Below are 25,598 nucleotides of genomic sequence, written 5' to 3' on the forward strand. Positions count from 1 at the left end.
ATTCGGACAAATTTAAACGTGCTTTACTGCAAGAATTAAATGTTTTTGTTTAACACCTCAGCAATTACAAAGCTTCCATTTTCCATTAACATTCCATTAATTAAAATAATAATGAACTTTTCTCCTGTTTTGGTTCCTTAGTATTATCAGAAATAAATCATGGAAACAGAAAGAGATGAGTGTTATTTTCTGACAATGCCCAAGTTAGCAAACGTGCGATAATCGAACATTTGAATTGCTTCAAAACAATGCTAACCGTCACTCTGTCTTCTAGATGAGGAGACAGATTATTGTCCGGACAGAGCTTTGTCAGCTGCGTTGCATGACTGGATGGAAGAACTCAACCAACCTCTACAAGCTGGTAAATATCAGATTGTGTTATGATACCAAATGGCAGTTGCAGTGGGTCTTTGGGGGTTCTGTAATGAGTGCTATCAAAGTACCACCCCCAAAAAGCCACAGATACAGACGTCTCCAACTTGATCTTGGCCAACACTGTAAATACAGTGACCTACTGCAACCACTGATGTCCCGTATGCTCTCACTTGGTCTCGTTTGGCCCTCGTAACTCACTCTTTTGATGAATATACTATTTCAAAGTATTCACGAGAAAATGTCTAATTGTTTCAGATTTTACCCATTGTATTGTTGTTAGAGAGCAAGGAGAATATTGTGATTAAAAAATTGGATCATTTCTAAATGGACAAACAAATAATTAACTCATGAAATAATTAAAAATTTGAGCGCGCGTAAGAAATGCACATACTTGCATGCGCCACACAAGCAGCTTGCCGGAGGCTGAAATGATGATTTAAGCCAGAAGATGGCGCTGGCAAGTATAAAAAAATTTCAGACAGCAACTTTAAATGATTGTTGGAAGAAGCGTCCAAAGTTATTTTGGGGATGGGTCTTTTATAAGCTTTTGGCTTTCACCTGTCTTCCCTTTTTTCTTTTCAGGTGATTTGTTGATTTTGTGACGCGATGTTTGTTGCTACATGGTTGAAAAAAAAAGAAAATACAAGACCCTAAACTGAAATTTGTCACTTACAGGTCGGCAGAGCGCACGAGCTGAGCATTCTCGGAGTTCACGATCAAAACCCTCTGAAAAGTCTGACTGCACCTCCACTTTTCGGGGGCCTTCCATGGTGGCCAAACTCCCCGTCTTCCCCCTGGTTCCCAGCTCCCCCCCTTCCTCGCCCACCCAAAAGAAAGTAGGGAGCGATGACCAAGATGGCGAGAAACGGCAGCCCTGTGTTGCCGGCCACCCGGCAACCACCCGGGGACCCAAGGCCCAGGGTCGAGGGGTCTGTAGTGGCAAGGGCCTACTGAGTGAGACCCAAGTAAGGCTACTGGTGGGCCTTCAGTATTTGCCTCACGAACACGGGCCCTCGGCCAAGAAATTTGTCCAGGATCTGACCTGGCTCAAGCACAACTGCCACCTGGTCAGCACCAACAGCAAGAAGAGCCCACCTCAAAAGGTCCTTAAAAAGCCACATTTCAAAAAAGTTACATATGCTTCATACCTCGTCTGCAATAGTTGTGATGGTGTTGTGGTTCCACAGGTGGAGGAGTGGCGGGACCGGGCTTCCGGGTTCCTGGCCTTGTGTGACGATATTGCACAGTTGCACTGTAGCGTAGTGGCCGGGGCCAACCGGGCTGTGCTCTATGACCTGTATCCTTACGTGTGGGACTTGAGGAACATGGCTCTTGTGGCCAAGGCCTTCGTGTGCTGGATGGGTGAGGAACTTGCATACAAACATACTTGTTATTTGAAACACCTTGAATAATTAACCGTCTTTTGGTAAATTTAGAAATGAACTGTATTTGCTCGGGCATGCTTGCTAAAAGCCTCAATGGTTTTTAGTTAGACACAAGGGAAGTATGAATTAAATGTAATAGCATACACTGCTCACAGCTCAATACATTGCTGCAATGTTGGCTGCTCCTTGCAGAGGATCAAGAAAATCTTAGTATTGTTGGTATTCGTATTGTTAACCCCTTGACTCGCAGCATAATTCACAACCTGTAATAAGTTGCTCTTTAACCACTTTCTATTGTACATTAAATAACTAACCAAACAGTCATAAGCGAGTTAAGCGGCTGCTTAGGGCCCCGCAACCGCTAGGGGGCCCCCAAGAGTGGTTAACTTTTTTGGTCCCGGTTGTCAAAAATACATCTACAAGAATACTACAAAAATACGTAACAATAACGACAAAACTGAACATCAAATATAATGCTTAAAAAAGGGACCCTATATATTATTTTGCTTTCATTCTGGGAATAAAATAATAGTATGGAATTACTACAAAAATACTACTACAGTAATACTATATTACAAAATGCTACTACCGATTTTTTTACTCCAAAATACTAAAGATTTATGACAAAAATAGTACTGTGGAAATACTACAAAAAATTAACAAAACTACTCCTAAAATACTCCTTTGGAAATACATACGTTATACTTCTACTGAAATGCTAAAAAATTACCAATACATAATACTAAAATATAAAACACTACTAGATAAATATTACTACAAAAATACTACTACAAGAGGATTACAACAGAAATACTGCAATTTACACCTATACCGATATTACAAAAAATCTCCCATGGAAATATGACGAAACTACAAAAATAAAACTTCAGTAACTCTGTACTACAAAAATACTACAGAAATACAACAAACATTTTAATATGGAAATACTACAAAATACAAGAGAGAAGGTACAAAAATACTAAAAAAATAAAACTACCGTAATAATACAAAAATACTACGAAAAAAACTTCAGATGTACAACAATCTTCTTTTCAAAATACAACAAAAGTACAACAGAAATAGTAAAAAAATACTATGATGGAAATACTACATAAAAATTACTTCAGAAATACAGCAATAATAGTTCAAAAATAAAACTACAGTAACGCTACAAAAAACTACAGAACTTCAATAAAAATTTGACTTCAGAAATACTAAAAACAAAAACTGAAAAAAATCCTACAGTAATACTTCAAAACCAAATGAAGTGCTTAAAACAGGGACCTAATATACTATTTTGCTCTAATTATGGTTGTTTCAAAACCAATTTGATGAAACTAATATATTTAAAAATAAGTATAACATGTCACATGCGGCCCCTTACTCCAAATAGTTACCTACCTCTGAGTAGAACATGGAATGAGTACTAGTAGGTATAGAAATGATCAAGTTATAGGGGGCCCCAAATCTAATTTTACTTAGGGCCCCATGAAGGATTGGCCCTGTCCCGCAAACTTAGGGCCCCATGAAGGATTGGCCCTGTCCCGCAAACAGTGATGTGAAACCTTTGTGTTAAATACGTACAAGTCAAAGCAACGAGTAGTCTTGATTGCGAATAACTGGCGTTAACTCACTGGTTCTGAAACAAGGGGGTGCCTCCCCCCTTGGGAAACGCGAGGCTCAGTCAAGGGAGCGTGTTTGACCTCGGACCCTTTTTTTCTTAAACTTTCCAAAGAGATGATTTCTTCTTCCGAGGGGTGGGGGTGACAGAAAATAATTGAGAAGCACTGGATTAACTGTATTAGGAATGATAATTGCTAACTAGAATATGCTCTTTCACTTAGACGGGCGTATCCTCAACGACAGCGCCACCCTAGCCTCCTGGAGGAACTGCTTCCAATGTGAGTAATCGGGTTTTTCAATCACTGTACGATGTTTCCCACGAACAGGCAGAAATATTTTCTTGATGGATGACAGTGTGCGGCAAGGAGCTCGCGGGAGACGAATCGGAGCCGTGGACGTTCAAGGGAGGCGTTACCGGGGAAGTGCAGGTGTGTGACGCATAAAATGTCCCCCCCTAGAGAAAACGTTTCTAAAACGACTTTGTATCTCATTTTTGAGGGGGGAATGGAATAGTAAAGCACGGAACATTTTCAGCTTGTATACCTTGTAGAAATCATTTTTGAGCAAGTTGAAAATATTCAAAATATTGCCCTGCATGAAATGCCTCCCTCACCTTAACTTTACTGAAACGACTCCTCATTTTCATTCCAATCGATGGACACGTACACGAACTGCTTTTATTGCGATCAACTAGCAATTCAAAACAGTAATCTACCGAATATCACGTGTATATTCTGTACCATAAAGTTTATTACGACGACACGAACTGTCAAATTCTCAACGGAGAAAACGGGAATCGAACTTACAGAATAAAAACGCTTCCCAACTTACGAACTTTCGAGTTACGAAAAACAGTACATACAAACATTTTTTTCGGGATGTCGAAAAATATCTGGACATTGCTGTATTTTAGATTTTGTATTATGTGCACCTTTTACCGAGTAGAGGACAGTGCTGTAGTGCTTATTTCCGCCGCTACCGGCGTGTGGCGCTTTGAGAAGTCACCCAACCTCCACCCCGAAGAAGAAATCCGGCTTCTACTTCCTGGTCGTGTGTACACACACTGCACTGGATCCCTACCACGCTAAGAACTTTGACGTTTTTATTGTTTAGTATCTCGTGCATCCATTCGATATGGTTTAAGCTTAAAGAAGAGGCAAGCCGTTTCTTTTGAAATGAAAGTGGAATAAGAAAGCTTGATGCGGTTGAGAAAGTCGCTTTTTTTCCTCTGCAGAGAAGGAAGTGGCCTAAATATTGAAAACGTAAGTTAAACTTAACTTTATTTATATTTACAGTCAAGTCAAGTCGTGTTTATTTGTACACAAGGAGTCTCAAAGGGCTTCACAGACCACGGAATGTCAACGCCTAATGCGTAGCTATTTTTTTTTAGTACTAAGCTTTATCATTCAGCCTGCTTTGTAACATTATAGAGCATGTTACTTTATTAAACGTTTATTTTTCAGTTTCAAAACAATACTTGTACAAGCCTTAAACATACTTATAAAACCTTAAACATACATTCCATACAAAATATAGCACTGGAGCAACTTAAGAAAAAATTCAACTTACGAAAGATCATCCGGAACCTATCTCGTTCGTAAGTAGGGCAGCGTCTGTAGGCTGAGGACTCATTTCGCCGAAGTCAATATTTTCTCAGAAGTGATTCCTACAAGGTATACATGGTACAAATTCTCTGTGCTTTATTGTCTTATTACATTACATACAGGCTGGTCATCCATTTGTCGGCATCCGACGACCTTTCTTTGCGTTGGACACTGTTTAGCTTACAAGTTTTGTGTATATGCAGACGCTTCTCCCAATTGGCAGCAGCAACGAACTCTTCACTCACCCTCCTCCGCTCTTCCCCACCTCGCGCCTCTACAATATCAGGCCCTACCACAATAAGGACAAGGTAGGAAGCCGATGGTGCCGCAGTGCTGTAAAGACCACATTTATGACTGAGGGAAATTATCAACGCGGTGTTCATAGAATAGAATAGAATAGAATAGAATAGAATAGAATAGAACTGTCTTTTGACATTAATATCAACGTGGTGAAACATTGTGTGAAGCGAGATTAGACATGGCTCTCCAGAGAAAATATGTAAGAAAGACTTTGAGAGAAAAATAAGCCAAAAGACTACCAGAATAACGGAAATCTCATGCTATAGTTGTTGTAAAAACAACTGATGTATGTGGGCTGTGCGACCTTTGCAATCTTACATTCATTCAAATTTGAAAAGAGCCAAGAAGAGAACCGCTGGTTCGAAAGCGTTCTCCATTCGGGCCCCGATGTTGTGGAATGCTCTGCCCCCTGATATTCGATCTGCAACCTCAGTTGATCGGTTTAATCCAGGCTTAAAACACACTTCTATTCTATAGTTTATGAATGACCTATATTTTAGGCTGACAATATCTGTGTATTGTTTTTTATTGCAACATCCATTGCAGCCTTGTCATCCTAAAAGGGGGATTACATCATGTGCGGTCCCTTCTCAAGGTTTCTTCATTTTCCTCATGTTGAGGTTTTTCCTTGCTATCATGTAGGTTTTAAAACAGGGGATGGTGTAATAATAGTTTGTAGTTTGCAATCTGTAGGTTGTTGTAAAAGGATAGTGGGATGTTTGGACGTGTTCTAAGGGATGGGCAGGGCACCTGTATGATGCGGCAGGGGTAAACCAGTGAAAGCTGTCGGGCCCTGCTGTTGAACAGAAGAGTGTGTTGCGTCACCCTGACCCTAGTGACATGGCCACTTTCTTGTAACCGTTTCATCTGGAGGGACGAAAGCATGACCAACTTGGGTGCCGAGGTGCTTAACTTGTTTGGGTGTTTGGGAATGTGGGTTGGCCATGGTCAGTTTTTTTTTGTGTTTTTTGCTACTTTTTCTTTTTTTCTTTTCTTTGTTTTTGTATACGTGTTTGTCTTGCTGTCAGTCACCCCTTTTGAGGGATATGACAAAGGTAGGTAGATATTTAGATAGTTTGCAATCATCTGTGGTCTGTGCAGCCAGTTGAGACTCCTTGTGATTAAGGGCTATACAGTACAAATAAACATGACTTGACCTGACCTGACAAAAACTAACTAGTGTTGCCCTAAACTCAGAAAAATGTAACTAGATTTGAGCTCAGCTTTTGATCATGTTTGAAAATAATTTGGTTGCAACACGCAGGACTGTGTAATTGCTCAGACCCGTGGAATCATAGAGGAAACATTGGTCATACTCATAGCTTCAACAATAACGGTTTGATTATTTTGTCTGTTCTTGAAGTATTTAAAACAAAGGAGGCGGCCAAAATGGTCCTTTTATATCTGCAGTATATATATAAAAAGGTAACATAAATGCTGCAAATTAATCAGGCCTTATTTGGTTTTATGTTTTCCATTTTTGGGGTTTGGCTTCTCCTAACATCCATGCTCATTTGTTAACAAACATGAGGACTTTACCTCTCGCAGGTGGAGTTGTACCGGATGGTGCGTCAACTTCACTTGAGGTCTCAGAGCAGCCAAGATTCCAGCACGTCTCACCCGGATATCATAGGGGACAGGTGCGCTGGACGGACGTCCATTTTGTCTGATCGGTCTCTAACCCAAGTCATTTTGCTCACTCAGGTGCCTGGGGCCCTGCCTGGCTTTATACCCTGAGTACAGCTTCATTCTGGAAGACGAACTGGGCGTCTGTGGTTGTATTTCGGGCATCCTGGATGTGCGCTCTTTCGCTAAAAGGTGTCAGGCCAGCTGGTTGCCCGCCATGAAGGACAAATACCTCCCGAAAGGGGGGCCCGCCAACACACAGGTGGGATAACCCAAACAAGAAATAGTCTCTGCCCACACTGCATCAAAGAACAAGTTGATCGGCAGAGTCGTTTTGTATGGTAGACTCCAATTTAAAGCTGAAATTACACACAAGCATTAGCATACCGGTCAACCCCAGCCAATTGCTCCTCTTATTAATGATTGCAACTCCACTTATCAAGCGATAGTAAACCTTACAAACACAACGCGGCAACTATTTACTTACAGCAGAACAGATTCCTGTTGTATAAAAACAAATATGATTTGTGTAAACAAGTTTATTTTATTTACCAAATAAACAACACCATTCTTTCCGCATCTTTCTTATTGTTTCCCCACTAGCAGTAAACTTAGTGTATCTTATTATACTTATTGGTGCGGAATTTTGCTGTCTCCATCTGTTCTGCAGATGGTTTTACTCTGTAACAGAAACGCACCAAAGATCAGTTCGCATTGTCCTTCTATACTCTGTAAGTTCTTTCCTCACATGGATTTAACCTCTCCCTCTCTTGGTAGTAGAAGCTAAAGCTAAAATAAATGCATGATCAAGGGAGTTTGATAGTGTAGCGCAACAATATTAGCTATCCACGATGACGTTTTGGTCTGCTATCGGTGACCAAGACGATCTTGTGCTTGAGACGGAGCCACTATGCGTTGCTACTGGCAGATCGAGGGTTGTATGTGACAATATAATTGATGCAAAAATATTCAGCAGTCGGACAACATCGCAATTCCTTACCTGAATTGACTGTTGAGTAACACAATTTTATTATTACTGTAACACATTACAGTACTTAATGCTGATAAAGTTAATGCATTCCAGGAACGCGTTCCTTTGTAACACATTAGTCCCAACACTACTGATTCATTACCAGTGACAAACATTGTTTCCCCTCACAGGACCTAATCAAGTTGATGGAGGAGGACCAAGGAGAGTACCCGGACTCCCTTCTATATCACTTCTCCTCTCAATTGCGCTTAGACACGCTGCCCGAGCTGGTGGACGTCAGCGTTAGCCGTACCCTGCTCGTCACCCTCCTGGTGGCCCTCAAGACCAATGGTGAGGATCGGGTTTGGAAAAATACAGTGCCTTGCAAAGTTATACAGTGCCTAGCGAAAGTATTGCTCCCTCAAGAACTTATGACATATTGACATATATCAGGCATCAAACTAATAGATAAAAAACTCAAAATATTTTCCCTATAGTGTTCATTTTTACTCAGTTTTATTGAGAGAGAGAGCAGTACTTGCTTCCACGATCCGATGACTGTCGCACACGGGAAGCTGATGGCAGGAACGCGGAAGTGGCACTTCCGTGTCGAGCGAGGATAGTCGTAGGCAGCGGGAAAACTGGTCGATAGCCGGGACGGGGGAGCAAGGGCGGTAACGAGTCCAGAAAAGAGGTCGGCAACAGGTATCAGGCAGAACACAGGGCAAAACAGGTCGATGGCCGGGACGGAAGAGCAGTGCAGAAACGGGTCCAGAAACAGGTCGGCAACAGGTATCAGGTAGGAGAAAACAGGGCAGGAGAATGTCGGAAGGTACAGAGCTTGCCTAGCTGACAGCATAGGTTCGCAGGGCGGTCTGACAGCTTCCTCTTGGAAGCCGGGGGTTTAAAAGGAGTCAGGGAACTAATCAGCGACCAGGGCTGTTGGTGCCAACGTGGCATTCGCAGGTGCCCCAAATCAGCAATCATGACACCATGATTGACAGTGGGGATGTTTTTTTCAGGGTGATGTGCAGTGTTACTTTTATGCCAAATGTAACGCTTCGTATTCAGCCTCAAAAGTTCAATTTCGGTCTCATCTGACCAGAGCACTTTGTTCCATATGTTATTTGTGTCTCCCATGTAGCTTCTTGCAACCGCCAAATGGGCCTTTTATGGTATTCTTCCGGAGACGGCTTTTATTCTTGCCACTCTTCTTTACAGGGCAGATTTATGCAGAGTACAACTAATAGTTGCATAATGCACAAATTGTTCCACCTTAGCTGTGTATGCCTGCAGGTTGTCTCCTTGTTCGTGGTGAAAGTTTAGACGCACGGCCAGGTCTTGGTAGGTTTGCAGTGGTTTTATACTCTCTACATTTTAATATTATTGCTTGCACATTACTCCGGGAGACGTTTAAATGTTGTGAGATCTTCGTGTATCCCGTTCCTGCTTTGACTTTTCCACAACTTTATCCCGGACCTGCCAGGTGTGTTCTTTGGTCTTCGTAGTGCTTTCTATTCTTCAGTTTACAGAGCAGGTGTATTTAGGCTGAGACTTAATACACTCTGTTTGTCATTGTTAGACCTTTAGATCCACATTGGATCATTCAAAAGACAACAGGGAACTTTTTGTGTCAGTTGGCTAAGATGGGAGAACAGGTGGGCAATATTTTTGCAACACTTACTTTTAATTTTTTTTGTTGTAAATATAATATAAAGTGATGAAATAATTTGGCTCTACTTTAGGATTGTGTCTCACATGATGATGATTCTTAAAAAATGTGTTCTGTCTTTTATTTTGAAGTTTGAAGCCTGAAATGTGGCAATATAACAAAAAGTTCTAGGGGTCGGGGGCAATAATTTTGCTAGGCACTCTATGAGGTCCAAATTTGTCAAAAATCGCTAACTCATCTGTGTTTCCTGTGCAGGTTCTCAGGGCGTTTTCTGTGAAGTTCAGCCGACGGACCGCCAGAGGTTGGAGTTCTTGACCAAACTGGGCTTCCTGGAGCTCCTCCGAGGCGAAGCGAGGAGCAGAGAGGGGGTTGTAATGGCCAGGCTGCTTTGAGGGGTCGTTCAACAAGTCACTTCCAAACGCACTCACTTGCACGGTGACACGTTGTAAGGTTTGCACGTAAGCACACTGTTATGCATTTCAAGCATCGGATTTTGACAAAATCAAATACTGCAGAACGTTATACTGAAAGTGGGAAGGAGAATGTTCAGACCAAACGTCTTCTGGGAATCTTTCATGGGTCTAGATTAGATGGGTGTTTACATGCATGAAGCGTAAAATAATGAATTAAAATAATTTTACATAGCTTTAGGACCAAACACTGAATGCAAGAGCATGTGCATAAAAAAGACAAAGTAAACACTCGTGCGTGTGTGTATAAATAGGGTTTCGGCCTAATCCCATTACTACCCCTTCCACCTACCCAATTTGTATTTTTATTCCTTCGTCCACTTCTTAGGTAAGGGCAAAGAAATGATCCGGTACTATAGCACGTAATGGAGGTAACGTCTTGAGCTTGAGCCCAACCTGAGCCTGACCCAAAATTTTTAGTTGGGTTGGGCCTTATATGTGAATCATTATGTTTGGGGTTCGGGCCAGGCCTGGCTTCTCTCTCGCTGACTTATTTTTGATTACCCACCCGTCATTGTTTTTTGTTTCTTTTTCTTCGAGACGCGTCCGCGGGCTGTGTTGCGCGAAAAGGGGACCGAATCTATCACGATTTTCCTCCACAAATAAAAAGACACAAATATCATTTTTTAAAAGTCAGTGAGAGAGAAACCCTCCTCCTCCTCACAAATACATAAAGTCCTCACAAATAAACAGAGAAAATTCAGGTTTGCTATGGACTCTGTCCCTCAAATCAACAAAATTTGTCAGCTCGGCCTGGTTTGTGCTTCAATACTCTCAGGCCAGTTTAGGTCGGGCAGGATTTTGTGGGCCTGATCTTGTCTCTACCACGTATTAACTTTGAGCCGCGCTAGTTGTGACATAAAATACACAACAATTTTTTATTCTTATAAATTTTTATTTCACTCAACTCAAAACAGTAACATTTTAACTGGTTGCAGCAATACTGTAGTGTTTATCTTTTAAGAGAAATACGTATGCCTCCAGACAAAAACTGTACTTCACTCTTGTTTATTCTTCCTCGCTTGTTTTTTCCTCGTCCCGCAGGGCCCTAAGTAGAAATTTTAATTCCACAACATTACATTAACTCATGTGTCTTCCCACAATTGCTTCCGGTTGGTCGGTTTCGCCGAGGGCTAGGGCACTCTTGACATATCTTCCTGAAAGGAGCCTTGTGCCCCTTTCTCTTCCCACTCCACTAACATTTTGTAGAGCAATTAGAGTCTTCGTCTCCTTATGAATGTGCATAGCTAGAGCAGTGTGCAAAAGGTAAGGAAAAAAGGAGAAATGGGAGCATCAATGTATCCAACACTCATTTTAAGAAAGCTTCCATTTGGTCCTCTTGAGATAATGTGCCAATAAGAAAATCCTCAAATGAAAAAAAAAACCACTAGAAAAGCTCAACAGCACTCGCACTCCAACTGAAAGTATGTAATCAGAATGTCCACTCGTTCAAGAGACAAACGTCTGTGTCACTAATTTGTAATTATAATTTGACATGGATTGTTTTTTTTTTTTTTTTTTTACAATTTTACTCGACCAGTCAATCAATACCAGACTAAGAAGCACTTTTTGTACATTTGTTATGACCAAACCCATCAGCATCATATGTGAGATAAGAATCAAGTTTAAAAGCATGTTGATTGTTCTTTTGAAAAAAAAAAAAAAAAATCCAAGCACTGTGGTCGGAAAGCTCACTGGTATCATCGTTTCAACAAGTTCAAAGGAATGCAGTAATAATGTTGGGAAACCTTTCAAAGAGCATCCGAAGTGGAAATGGTCTTTCCTTCACTTGTGCACAATAATAATAAAAGTTGCCTTCTGTTGTCAGTTGTGTTGTTTCGAGGTTTTTGGTGAATATCGTTTTGAGCTACACATCGGTGCTCTCTCTTTCGTCAGTGACGCCGGCTTGCCAGGGACCACGGGAGCGCAGGTTCCTCTCGGGGGCCTCGACCCGTGCCAGGGGAATCCGGTATGCCGACAAACTCCCAGTTAGCAGCAGCATAAGGGTCGCGCTTAGCGTGGCCGCCCAACTGCATGCCGGCATGCCCATCTGAGGAGGAGGGGGGGCTTCAGTCTTTACGTATAACCCCAAATTTACTCACATTACAAGCTTAGAGAAGGAAAAACTGCTCTAAGGCATGCCCTAAAACCCCAAATTTGCCAGAAATGTATAATCCAGTGCGCCTTGGCGATGATATTTGTTTGCAGATTGATCAGTTTATAAATGTTATCAGTGTCCACAATTGCATGACAATGGTGGCAACGGTGATCAAACCTGATAGCAATGGTAAGAGTACCGCATCAGACCACTAGGGACATAATTAAATTTTTACAATTGCATAACTTTGGAAGCAACGGGAATCTAACCTATTATGGAGCATTCAAAGCCCCGTATCTTATCTACTAGATCACTCGATATTCATATGATACATGAGAAGGAATTGGGCCTTATCACATTATCACACCTTTTTTAGTAACGGTACCAGACATGTTAAAGAAATGAGAAAACAGAAAGTGATCAAAAACTGGTATTACATTTTGTTTCACAAACTACGCGTTGTATGTGACAAACGTTTCTGTGGCCATACGTTTACTTACACATTTTCATTGTGACTGCATTACCACAATGCCTTTCTAGTCATTCTGTTCAGAACTACCACTAAATTACTTCCCACAATGCCTTTCTATTCGTTCAATCCTGTGTGCTTCATAAAGAATTTGCGAGTTGGTGATACAATACTGTATTTCTGTGGTCTCTGACCTTATCTGTACCACAGACCGGTTGGATGCCTGACAATACCCTCGCAACCCGGGCCAATAATGACAACAACAAGAAGTTGCTGTGAGTGAAAATTGTGTGATAATGAGATTAAATCTAATGCCTTATCATGATTCCTTTTCAAGTTTTGGGGGTGATGGACCCACGTGGAGGAAGCAGGAACTGGAGGCAGGGGTGCTCCAAAAGGGAGATGGTATTTATGAACAAAAGAAGGTACAAAGTAACAAACAAGGGTTCACAAAAAAAGGAAGTGGGCAAACAAAACAAAACCTGTCAAAGTCCAAACCAGAAACAAAGACCAAAACTGCAAAATACAAGGAATACAATAACAAAATAACAAGTGGGTACTAAACAACTAACAAAATGTACAAACAAAAAAACAGAAACAAAAGAATACTGACCAGGCATGAAAATGATCTGACGACATGTGCTGTCCAAAATATCTTTATTAAGGAAGAGGATATTAGGGACAGGCATGTGGCTAATGGACACACCAGTGCCCAGTTCCATACCCACTTGGCACCCCCTGGTGGAAGGAGGTGCACCAGAGCCTGATATTCATGTTGCATTCGATTTTATGCAATTGGGATGAGTGATGTATTTTGACTAATCAATCAATTCACATGTATGGTACTTTTTTATTTTTTTGTTGCAAACCTAGCCCTTTTCATTAAATGCATTCTATCACCCGGTGTGCCTTATAATGTGGAAAAATAAATCATACTCACAGCTCCCAGGAGATTACTCAGTGCGATGTCAACAAACGCCGAGAGGAAAGCTGGGGAGGGCAAATAAACATGAAGGCCTGGAGATGATTCATGTGCCTTTGTTGTTCATGTGCATCTTACCACAAGCAATAGCCAGCAGGTGCGTCCTCCAGTTGAATGTAAAGAACAGTCCCCCCACGGCCATGCAGCCCAGAGCTCCATTGAAGCCGGATAAACCCGTATACAGGCACTGGTGGCGCACTGACATGGACAACCCTGCACCGACACAGCTCATTTCCCAAAACATCCACATTATAGCACATTTCTTTAGCAAGGTAGCATCTTAACAAGGTTAGCTTCATCCTACTCCTTTTCCAAACAGCAGATTTATTTTTTGTTTAGTTTAGTTTAAACTTCAAGTTCAAATAATTCTCAACTTACTTTGTTCCACGAGTGTCAAAGTAAAATTGACAGCGGGCCCAAAAATGTTTTTGACTTCAATTAAAGTGAAAGAAGCTGCTAATAATGATGTCTCAAGATCATGTCGGGGGCTGTAGAAAACTTTGACTTTGTGTCAAGAACTGGAACAGGATCAGGACCCAAATGCGTGACGTTTCTCACACAAGCTTTTTATTTTACGGGAAATGGGGAGTCATGCACGTCTGGCATGGAATGACAGGAAGCCAGAGGCCGATGAGATCGATACCAATTGCCCGAGCAGATATCGGACAGATGGGGTCGAAACCGTACAGGACGGGACAGACAGGATTGATATCAAAACAGGATATCGAAGTTTTACAGGACAAACAAGAAAGGAACGAAACAGGGAACCGATATTAAACAGGACAAAATAAACAGGAACAATACCGGACAGGAAATACCAACAGGAAACAGGACCCAGTCAAAACCCATGTCTTGCGGGACAGAGGTTCGTTGACGGACTGACAAAAGGTAAGTGAGAGCACTGAGCTTAAATAGAAGGAAAGACAATCTGTCAACGAGCCGCAGCTGGCGCCACACGGGCGGGGCCAATTGGGCGCCATGGCAACCGTGACAGTATGCTTTAAAGGTGTTATACTTGACCACTACAGTAGATGTCACTGTCTTGTGTCGTGCAACTGAAACAAGGGCTACAAATAACAAGGAACTTCACGTTTGAATAAACCTCGTCTATTTTAAACTTTAAGATCACATTAACTTCTACTTATTTTTTAAATTTAAGTTTAAATAAACATTCTAGGTTTTATAGGACGCCATTCATACGTGGTGTGCAAAAACATTTCAGTAGCATAATTAACTTTTTGAAACTCATGAATGCCATTAGATAGATAGATAGATAGATAGATAGATAGATACTTTATTCATCCCCGAAGGGAAATTCACATTTCCAGCAGCATCCCTTCGCTGAGAACAATACAATAGTAAAGCAAAAGAATACAATATACAAACACCTATTGTGACGTGCAAATGCCCACTGTAGCGTGTTATATAGAATAACTAAATAGTGCTACACAGAATACATTTTGCAATAAGATTCGGTAATATGCAATGTAGGTGGTGTGGTTTACTGTGGGCTTTTACTCTGCCGGGTAGAGTTAAAGAGCCTCATGGCATGAGGAAGAAAATTGTATTGCTTTGTTCTTTTTAAAGATAATCACGACAAAAACAGTCACACACAGTGCTGATGTACTTTAGTGCATAATACACACAGCATTTTCAGCAGTGTGTATGCAAATTATATCCCTCACGGTCCCCTCAGTTCTCAGTCGACCATTTGACCACAGGAGACAAAATCTGAAGGGGGAAAGGGGATGTTGACACAGATGCATTAAAATAAGGAGGCCCGGCATAAAAGCAATGTGTAAGATTGTTGAAAATGGCAAGCTGCAGAGTTTCGCTGAATTTAAAGAGACAGGGACGCGAATATTTTAGTTACTTTGGGTTGAAGGACTACTGGATTACCGATGATCTGTAATAATATTTTTGAAAGGTCATATGAAGGTAAAATGTTTAAAGCAATCTCTGATATATATATATATATATATATATATATATATATATATATATATATATATATATATATATATATATATATGTATATATATATATAAATGTTTGATGGCATGTAGTGACCATTCCTCACTCAATATTTAGATAAAATGGAAAAGCAGTTACATTTAAAGATAACAGAAGAATAGTGGATTAATATTTGTCAAACACAGTGGATACCCACTGGCTCCAGGATTTGGAGAGAATTAAACTGGAAGTGTTCCACATGCTCTCCAGCAACCATACTAGAGAAGATGTGGAGAGGTAGACATTGCATACATTTTGACATTGTCAAAGAATACAAGAATAATGGGACAGTTTATGGTATATTATAAAGAGTATTGAGTAAGAGTGCTTTTTTTGGAGAGAACCTCGTTGGGTGTTGCTCCTAAAAATATGCAGAGAGGAGATATGGCAAAAAGGGAACGCGCTTTATTGCATTCGGGACACGTTCAAAGTTCCAGACGTTCAACGTTGGCTTTTATAGTGTTCTCAAATAAAGTTAAGATATCTCGTGAAGGTCGTCCGCCCCGGCTCCCTCATCATATCAGCTTGTGATCTCTTGCAACAACGTCATCCCACGACCTTCACCAGATGACTACATACTTATCATTAGTTATTATTCAATATGATATAATATATAGATAAAATATGAGAAATCTTTCGGAAAAAAAGATGAAAAAAAAGATAAGAATGTGGTAAAAGTTTTTCTGATAACAAGCAAAAAGTCATAACAAGACTATGGCACAAACAAGAGCTCTTCAATGTGGAGCAGTGGGTGTGCACTGCGGAGGAATTATTTGTATTGGAGAGGTTGACATTCCGAATAAGACTAGAGGAGTCCCACTTAATTAACAAATGGGAAAATGGATGAACTACAGGAAAACAAGGAAAACCGCTTCAGAACAGTGAACACTGGACTTTGATAAATGATCATGGTAGATATTCCACAACAGTACGATGAGAGGTAAAATCCTAGGCCTGAGCCTGGCTAGAGGACCGCCCAAGATTCGCAGGACCTAGTCTTCAAAAACACCCTGCCTCCTCCCGCTTCTTCACAGATAAAATATGAAAATTTGGGTTTGCCTTGGCAAGTTGTTCGTGTTCGGGCTGGTTCAAGCTATACTGTGGGCCCGGGTCGTGTCAGGCTGGACTTTTTTAGGCCCGATCTTACCTCTAACTGCAATGTTTTTTGTCACGGTGAGCTCAGTGCTCTCACTCACCATTTGTCAGTCCGTCAACAAACCTCTGCACCCGCAGGATGTTGGTTTTGACTCCCTGCTTATGTTTCCTGATGTGGGTTTCCTGCTTGTGTTTCCTGTCCAGTATCGTTCCCGTCTATTTCGTCCTGTTTAATATTGATCTCCAGTTTCGTTCCCGGCTATTTTGTTCAGTTTAATTTCGATCTCCAGTGTCTGGTATCGTTTCCTATCCTGTCCTGCTTGTTATCGGACTCCAGTCTCCAGTGCCTGATGTCAATCCTGTCTGTCCCGTCCTGTCCGGTATCTACCCCATCTGTCTTATATCTGCTCGTGCAATTGGTATTGATCTTGTCGTCCTCTGGCTTCCTGTCATTCCACGCCAGACTGCTGCCTTACGTCTTCCGCCCAACGATCGCCAGATCACTGGCCTTTTGGGTTAACGTGCATTACTGCCTAATTTCCCGTAAAATAAAGTTTGTGTGAGAAACGTCACGCATCTAGGTCCTTATCCTGTTCCGGTTCTTGACAGTTTTTACATTTGTTGTCTACTGTTTTTTGCATGATTAAAAAAAGGGGAAAAAGGAGGCCCGAATTCCACTCCTGATTGGGTTTGACCCAAATCATCCGACACTCACCAGCCAGAGTTCCGATTGCTGAGCCCAGCACAGCATGGATGGCCTGCAGGGGGGAATAAAGGCAGAGTCCGGCCAGGATGAGCAGGGAGGGACCCAGGGAACCACAAGCAAATATTTGGCCCACGCCAAGGGGGATCCCTTTTAATACCTGCCGACCAGATACGAGAGTTTGGAGTGGCTCGTTGTAGAACACATCTCAAGGAAAGGAAATAAAAGCAAGGGATGTAATTTTCTAGAATTTCATGGCCACAAAAGAGCACCTTTTGTCAAAAATTAACCAGGGTATTTTTTATATCGACTACACTTTTTATTTAGCATTATTTTACCCTGAGTTATGACTTGCTACTGGGGGAACCACACTCTGCTCCGTCTTACTCTGCCGAGCCACCATCTTGAGCAGAGTGCAAGAAGAAGACATGAAATATAAATAGGACCAACGTCATCAACCTTTCAGCGACCAGGATATAAAAGTGAGGAATGGAAAGAGGAGGGGCTGGGGAGAAGAATAGAAAGAGGAGGTGATTATTTAAAATCAGGCATTATGTAACATAAAAATGGTTATGAGCGGCAAAGACAAGGATGGGTGCACAAAGAAGCAGAGAAACAGCGGGTTGTGACAAAGTGATGGACAGATATGAGAAGGGAGAACTCGATGCTCTGAATTTCTCAGAAGAGATTTGTAGAAAGACAAAAGGAACCAGAAATGACGGTTAAATAGATTATAACAAGTGTTTTTGAAAAGCAGACAGAATAGACAGACATTTTTTAAGCCACCAACAGTAAATGTGTATAGATTTTTTGTCCAGGAAAACATTTTCACACCTTCACCAATGCCGTCACAAGTTTTCTCTTCCTTTAATTGGTGAGAGCAACCTGCTCTGGAGTTTAAGACTAAAAATAATGACCTCAGCTGCACTGAGCGCCGTGATGTTGGGAGGCACCGAACCCGGCGGTATGGCGAGCCGGTGTGGGAAGAATGGGTTGTCTGGACCGGTGCACAAGAAGTAAAGGATGATGACCATGTTGAAAGGGAAGACTGCAACTGGCAAGTCCCAGCGGTCCAACAAAGGCGAGAGACCACTAAAGAAGAAGACGCTGAAAAGGAAAACAGTAAAATCACATCGTGAATGAGACTTTGTTAATTGATATTAGCTGGTGTAGAGCAAATAAGCCTAGCACAAAAACGACTTCCACCTTCTTTGTTTCAAATAACTCACCATGGAATGGATGGGACGACTGTGTCCTTTTTGTACAGTTCCCGGATTGTAATTAAAACATCCAAGGCAATGTATTAATAAAATAAAGATCTCCCTGTACGTAATTATGTCGATTGGAGGAACATTCTCAAGTACAGAACATTACGCAAATTTCTCACTTATTTGGCTTTCTAACAAGTCTAGCAATTTCAAACACTGTCACCTGATACTGAGAGCATCATATATCTGAGACCACGCTTAAAGAGGCAGAATCTGGTTGAGCGTCATTGGTCCATATGAGAAGAATTGGCTAAGTGATAGCCTTTCTCTTCTTTTCTTTCGTGACTAATCCACAGCACGTCGACCGCATGGCGCGGTTGTGCGGGCCTGCCCTTTGAGTTCAGCATGTGAACCCTACCATGTAGAGCACGAGACCACGAGATCTCCCTCCACAACACAAGTAAGGTGACAGTTTCAGATTCAACACCATGTTTGCTGTTTTTTGGGAATGAGCATTTTTTATGTTCAAGGAAATCTCCCCAAATTAACTAGCAGGAAACTTTCTTTTTGTGCTAGTAACTTCCAGACTTTCAGCGGTCGAAAACTCCCATAATTTCCGGCGCTCCCCCCCTCTTTTTTATGGCACTGATTGTCTGTGTTAGAAAATTGTGTGTGATATTTTAAATGGCCGGGTTCATTGATACAATTTTCTTGGGATGAATCATTTGTATCAGAACTCAAAGAGCTCAAAGTAATAATGTAACTTTTTTTTTTAATCACTGTAGGAAATTCTAGCATTCTTCAGAGAAAAAAAAAGATTTATGGTGGAGCACAAGCAACACCTAGAATAATTCCTTTTAATCCTAACGATTCATATTTAATGCTATAAAAATCGCTACACTGGTTTGAGCTGTTTTCTTTCGAACTCACTTTTGCACATTACAAAAAGAAGGTAAAACTATGTGTTTACAAAGTTCTAGAGAAAACGTTAGCTCATCCGGCGATAAAGTCACATGACGTGGCCACAGATATGTAAATTCCACCTTATCCGCAGGATATGGGAACAACTTCCAGCATAAGGGGTGACCAACTTCCGGCATATGGGGCGACCAACTTCTAACTAAAGGGATGACCAATTCCCGATACACAAGAAGACCAGCTTTCGGCATACAGAAAGATCAAATATCGGCATATGGGGTGACCAACTTTCAGCATATGGGATGACCAACTTCTGGAATACAGGTAGACCAACCTCTCGGATTGTAGACAAACTTACACCATAAAGCATGACAAAATGTTGGCATATTGGCCGACCAAGTTTCAATTTAAAGATTACAAGGTTTGAGCATAAAGGAAGACCAACTTCCAGCATATGGGACCATCTTCTGGCATATAGGGCAACCAACTTCTTACGTATGGGGCGACCAACTTTCGGCATATAGGAAAACCAACTTCTGGTTTATGGGATGACCAACTTTCAGCATATCGGGTTTCCACGAATCGGGATTTTCCCCTCATCTTACTGGTCACAATCACAATGTTTCACCTTGTAGCTGAGCCCAGACAAACAGGCAGCAGCAGCCACCAGTACCAGTCCCCAGCACTGTTGAAGGCGCCCATCAGGAGCGAAACCAACATCCCATTGAAGCCGTGGAGTCCTCCCCGCACTTCTGCACTGAACACACATAAACAATGACATCTGCTGACCCAAATTGTCACCAAATTGAAGCTTATTAAAAAGAAAAAACAAGGGAGATTCTCGGCAATGACAATGATTGTTCAGTCTATGATAACACGACATTCTAATTGGTATTGTTAAGCATCATATTTTGTTTCAGATTATTGCCTGCATATAAACTACTCTGTGGTGAAGACATTTAGTTTCAAGATTACTACCGTGAATGGATTTTGCTGATGAATTAATTTTCCACAATTACAAGTAATAATCAGCATGTATGTAGTTCTATTTTAGGGAAATCTTTTTTGAAGCCCTTTAAAAAATTTGACCATGAAAGAGCGTGGCTTTAACCTGTCCTGGCCCAGGATGACCGCCACGAGCGTGGAGGTCAGCACTCCCACTGTTCCCAGTAAGCCTTGCCAGGGAGAGGCCCAGTAGAGCGCAAGCAGCATGACTGTGCCGCTCAGTGGGTTGTTGGCCAGGATCACCCGGGTCACTCCTCGCAGGGCCCACACGGCCAGCTGCAGCACAAAACTCTTGTCTGGGGAAAGATGAGAATAAGCATACTTCACTTTTTCTGTGACTTTTGTTCCATTTATTGACCTGTGAAGTCTTTTTATTTTGTGTTAATAATAATAATAATAATGCATTTTATTTAAAAGCGCCTTTCAGGCCACCCAAGGACACTGTACAAACAATGAAAGAAAAAAAAAAAAAAAAAAAAAATACAATTTAAAAAGTTGTAAACGAAATAATAAATAAAAACAAGACATAAAATCATAAAAACATAAGAAATGGAGAAGCTATGTGTTGTAGGCAGTCCTGAACAGGTGTGTTTTTAGACGGGACTTAAAAGTGGAGAGAGGTGTGCAGTTTTGGAGGTCCGGAGGTAGATTGTTCCAAAGCTTGGGAGCAGCGCGACTGAAGGCTCTGGCTCCCATGGTGCTCAGATGGGCAGGGGGCACTGACAGTCGGAGGGAGGACGAGGATCTGAGGGAGCGAGTGGGGACGTGCACCTGGAGAAGGTCGGACAGGTAAGGAGGAGCCAGGTTGTGAATGGCCATATATGTATATAAGATGAGTTTGTAGCTGATGCGATGCTGAACAGGAAGCCAGTGTAGCTGTTGGAGAACGGGGGTGATGTGCTGCTGGGAAGATGTTTTTGTGATGATGCGAGCAGAGGCGTTTTGAACCAGCTGAATTTTATGGAGGGACTTTTGGGGAAGGCCGAAGAGGAGAGCATTGCAGTAGTCAAGGCGGGATGTGACAAGACTGTGGACGAGAATAGCAGTAGTGCGGGGGGTGAGGGAAGGGCGGAGTCTGGTAATATTGCGGAGGTGGAAATAAGCAGTGCGGGTGATGGTGTTGATATGTGAGTGGAAGGTAAGCATGCTATCCAGGATGACACCCAGACTCTTGACCTGGGGGGAGGGGGACACTAAGGAGCTGTCGATGTTGAGAGAGAAGTTGTTTACTTTGGATAAAGTGGATTTGGTGCCAAGAAGGAGGAATTCTGTTTTATTGGCATTTAATTTAAGAAAGTTTGTTGTGAACCATGTTTTGAGTTCGGAAAGGCAAGAGGTGAGGGAGGGAGGTGGGAGTATGGAGTTTGGTTTGCAGGAGAGGTAGAGTTGGGTGTCATCAGCAAAGCAGTGAAAGTGGATATTAAATTTGCGGAGGATATGACCAAGAGGCAAGAGGTAGACGATGAAGAGAAGAGGACCTAAGACAGATCCCTGGGGTACACCTGTGGTGACTAGGGAGGGCTTTGAGGTGAAGGATTTCAGCTGGACAAACTGAGTGCGGCCAGTGAGATAGGAATGGAACCAACTGAGGGGAGTATGGGTGAGACCAATGGAGGAGAGTCTATTGAGGAGGATAGGGTGAGAGATTGTGTCGAAGGCGGCGCTCAAGTCTAGGAGGATGAGGATGGAGACTAAACCGGAGTCGGATGCTATGAGGAGATCATTTACAATACGGATTAGGGCAGTCTCTGTGCTGTGGCGGGGGCGGAAACCAGACTGAAAGGGCTCATAGAGAGAGTGGAGGGACAGGTGCGAGTGGAGTTGAGCAGCAACAGTTTTTTCAAGGATTTTTGAAATAAATGGAAGGTTGGAGATGGGGCGGAGGTTGTCGAAGTTGTTGGGGTCAGCACCATGTTTTTTAAGTGTAGGAGTAACAGCAGCGGTTTTGAAAAGTGATGGGACAATACCAGAAGAGAGTGAGGAGTGAATAATGGCAGATATGAGAGGAAGCAGGGAAGGGAGGCAGGATTTAACAAGGGATGAAGGGAGGGGATCGAGCTGGCAAGTGGTGGGCTTGGATTTGAGTATGAGGTTGGATAATTCAGCAGTCGTGGGTGGAGCAAAACTGGAGAAGAAGTGACAAGGAGAAGGAAATTCAGATGGGGAGGGAGCAGACAGGTTTTGATGGAGTTGGTGATGAATCTTAAGGATTTTGTGATTGAAGTACTCCATTATGGAGTTGCAGGTTGCTGTGGAGTACAGGTGGAGGGGGAGAGAATTTGGTGGCTGGAGGATTTTGTTCATGAAAGAGAAGAGAGTTCTTGAATTTCCTTCGTTGGAAAGGATGAGGCCGGAGTAGTAGCTGGATTTGGTTTGTGCAATTTGGTCCTTGTATTTAGCAGTATGGGTAGTATACATGTCCTTATGGATGGTGAGGCCGGTTTTCTTATAGAGTCGCTCAAGTTGGCGGTTCTTTGATTTCATTGACCGAAGAGCGGGTGTAAACCAGGGGGCAGATGTGGAGAATGAGGCAGTCCTGGTTTTCAGGGGGGCAAGAGAATTTAGAATATTTGTGAGGCAGGTATTGTAGTGAGTGGTAAGCTCATCCGGGCTTGAAAGAGCTTCTGGGGGTGGGGAACGGTCAATAATGGAGCAGAGGGTGTCAATGTTGATATTTTTGGTATTACGAAAAGAAATGAGACGGGAGGTTTTGACAGTAGAGAGACAGAGTACGGTGTTAAAAGTGAGGAGGACATGATCAGATTCAGGAAAAACGTTGGAAGTGGGCTTGGAAGTAGAGAGGCCAGAGCAGCAAACCAAGTCCAATGTGTGGCCTTTAATGTGGGTGGGGAAGTCAATAAGGCTGTGTATCCCGAGACTCTCCAGGCAGGATGTGAAGTCTCTGGTGAGTGGCAGGTTGGGGTTGTCCATGTGAATATTGAAATCTCCTAATAAAACTAAATTTGGCGAGAGAGTGGATAAATGTGTAATTAAGCTGGAGAATTCATTGATAAAATCACTATGTGGCTTTGGGGGGCGATAAATTGAAGCAATAATGGTTGGCGTGGGTCCGGGGAGCTTAAACACCAGGCATTCAAAGGAAGTCGATGAAGTGACGGAGACAGGCAAGACTTTCCACTTCTCGCGGTGAATTACCGCGAGACCTCCTCCACGGCCGTTGCCACGGGGACGGCAGATGTAAACAAAGCCGGGAGGAGTGGAGTCATTCAGAGCAGCGAAGTCGTTTGTTTGTTGCCAAGTTTCTGTTAAAACGAGGAAGTCGAGTTTTCGTTCGGCGAGGACGTCTTCGATGAGGTGGCCCTTGTTCCTGAGTGAGCGGACGTTCAGCAATCCAAAGTTGACGGCGGAGGTGTCTTGTTTGGCGGCGGCATTGCTGTTAGCCGACCTAGCTAGGCGGGCTAATGTATGGCAGTTAGCCCTACGGCCGCAGTTTATGGGAGGGCGTCGAGATGTGGACCAGGTCGAGGTGATTGAACCAAGGTTTTTATACTCGACGTGCCTGCGCGATCCGCGGTGAATGTAGCGGCGTCGAGGCAGGCGAGTTATGTCAGGATGGTGGAGCAGCTCCGGTGGCGGAGGCCCCCGCGCAATCCACCGGATCCGGAGAAGATCCGCGATAGAATACTGGAGCAATCCTGTCGCTGGATGGTGGCAGAACGTCAGGAGTATCAGGAATAATCCAAAAACGGCGAGGTTTTGGCACGCCATGACGAGGGAGAGAAGCCGAAAAAGTTTGGAAAAGTTTTTGGAGTGAGAAGCGGCGACATACACGCCAGCGTCCTCTCACCCCGGAAGTCACCCAATTTAAGTAATCTCATATATCTCATCTCATCTCATTAGCCGTACCGCTTATCCTCAGTAGGGTCGCGGGGGGGCTGGAGCCCATCCCAGCAATCATCGGGCAGTGGGCAGGGGACACCCTGAACTGGTTGCCAGCCAATCGCAGGGCACACAGGGACAGACAACTCATTCGCTCATTCACACCTAGGGACAATTTGGACCGGCCAATTCACCTGAAATGCATGTCTTTGGAATGTGGGAGGAAACCGGAGTGCCCGGAGGAAACCCACGCAAGCACGGGGAGAACATACAAACTCCGCACAGGAAGTCTGGAGCTGGATTTGAACCCACAACAGGTTCCCATGACATGAACTGTGCCGCACAAGCGCTAACCACTGCGCCGCCGTGCTGCCCAATCTCATATATAATACTTGTAATTATATTACCGTGTTTGGCCACCAATTTTAAGCGCATGGCTAAATTGTGCAATTTGACCAATCCCACACTACACTTGTCATGATTACGATGTGAATCAGCTGTGCCCGCTCATTTGGCGCCAACCGCTGCGGGCTCTGATTGGCTCCCTTACCCTATTCAAACCCAGTACTGTCACTCTCCCTTTGTCAGTCTGTCTGCGAACCTATGTTGATACAAAGCAAGCCTTTTTTGACCCAGACTCCCGCCTGTCCCGTTTTTGCTTCCGTTTGTCTCCGGCTACGACCTGTTTTGATCCCAACCACGTCTGCTCCCCCGTCCCGGCTTAAGACCCATTTTTAATCCTGACTATGTTTTCTCTCTCCCTGTCCCGGCTACCAACCTGTTTTTCCGTCTCTGACACCGCCATTGCTTGCTACGGAAGATCCACTTCCGTATTCGGATCACAATCCGAGTGCAAGAGCGACTTGCTTCCCACGTCCAGTGAACACCGGATCGTGGGCGCAGCCCTTCCTCTTTTTTTTCGATAAAACTTGTGGTAAACGTTACGCAATTGGGTCCAGTTCTGGTTGTGACAACACTAACATTTGAACTTTATGTGCGACAATACTATCTTGACTTGCAATTGTCTGATAGAGTGCCTTGGTGTTCGACCTGAGTGTGCATGTCACGGAAAGAACAACATTTAAGGTTCATCTATTACCTTTTGGTTTTTATAGTCTGTCTTGCATGGCCACCTTAGAGCAACTCGTTGTTGTAGTTAGAGGACAACAGCCCCCTTTGTGGGGGAGGGGGATTGCTTATATTGTAATTCAAAATACTGTCCAAATATGCTCATTTTGAACA

General features: G+C 42.8%; 2 protein-coding genes across 4 annotated transcripts in view; one reads left to right on the forward strand and one right to left on the reverse strand.

Annotated features, from left to right (window-relative positions):
* The window catches only part of LOC148356438 (protein O-GlcNAcase), a 24,543-nt gene extending 12,691 nt beyond the window's left edge, over positions 1–11,852 (forward strand). Inside the window, exons 8-17 of the mRNA XM_088346908.1 lie at positions 275–361; positions 1,051–1,478; positions 1,563–1,737; positions 3,605–3,661; positions 3,738–3,811; positions 5,191–5,295; positions 6,836–6,927; positions 6,992–7,175; positions 8,075–8,234; positions 9,811–11,852. Coding sequence (XP_088203034.1) covers positions 275–361; positions 1,051–1,478; positions 1,563–1,737; positions 3,605–3,661; positions 3,738–3,811; positions 5,191–5,295; positions 6,836–6,927; positions 6,992–7,175; positions 8,075–8,234; positions 9,811–9,947 — 1,499 coding nt within the window. The 3' untranslated portion in view covers positions 9,948–11,852. The remainder of the gene's footprint in view (positions 1–274; positions 362–1,050; positions 1,479–1,562; positions 1,738–3,604; positions 3,662–3,737; positions 3,812–5,190; positions 5,296–6,835; positions 6,928–6,991; positions 7,176–8,074; positions 8,235–9,810) is intronic.
* The window catches only part of LOC148356439 (urea transporter 1), a 20,708-nt gene continuing 6,311 nt past the window's right edge, over positions 11,202–25,598 (reverse strand). For 2 of the 3 annotated variants that reach the window (XM_088346913.1, XM_088346912.1), the window contains exons 2-8: positions 20,623–20,812; positions 20,140–20,268; positions 18,303–18,492; positions 17,398–17,545; positions 13,653–13,787; positions 13,533–13,582; positions 11,202–12,075 (exon numbers count right to left, since the gene is read on the reverse strand). In XM_088346913.1, coding sequence (XP_088203039.1) covers positions 11,893–12,075; positions 13,533–13,582; positions 13,653–13,787; positions 17,398–17,545; positions 18,303–18,492; positions 20,140–20,268; positions 20,623–20,812 — 1,025 coding nt within the window. In that variant the 3' untranslated portion in view covers positions 11,202–11,892. The remainder of the gene's footprint in view (positions 12,076–13,532; positions 13,583–13,652; positions 13,788–17,397; positions 17,546–18,302; positions 18,493–20,139; positions 20,269–20,622; positions 20,813–25,598) is intronic. The other variant, XM_088346914.1, reaches the window with a different exon arrangement.

The sequence above is a fragment of the Urocampus carinirostris genome, chromosome 11, assembly GCF_059441175.1.
Source record: "Urocampus carinirostris isolate Australia breed hairy pipefish chromosome 11, RoL_Ucar_1.0, whole genome shotgun sequence".
NCBI lineage: Eukaryota > Metazoa > Chordata > Actinopteri > Syngnathiformes > Syngnathidae > Urocampus > Urocampus carinirostris.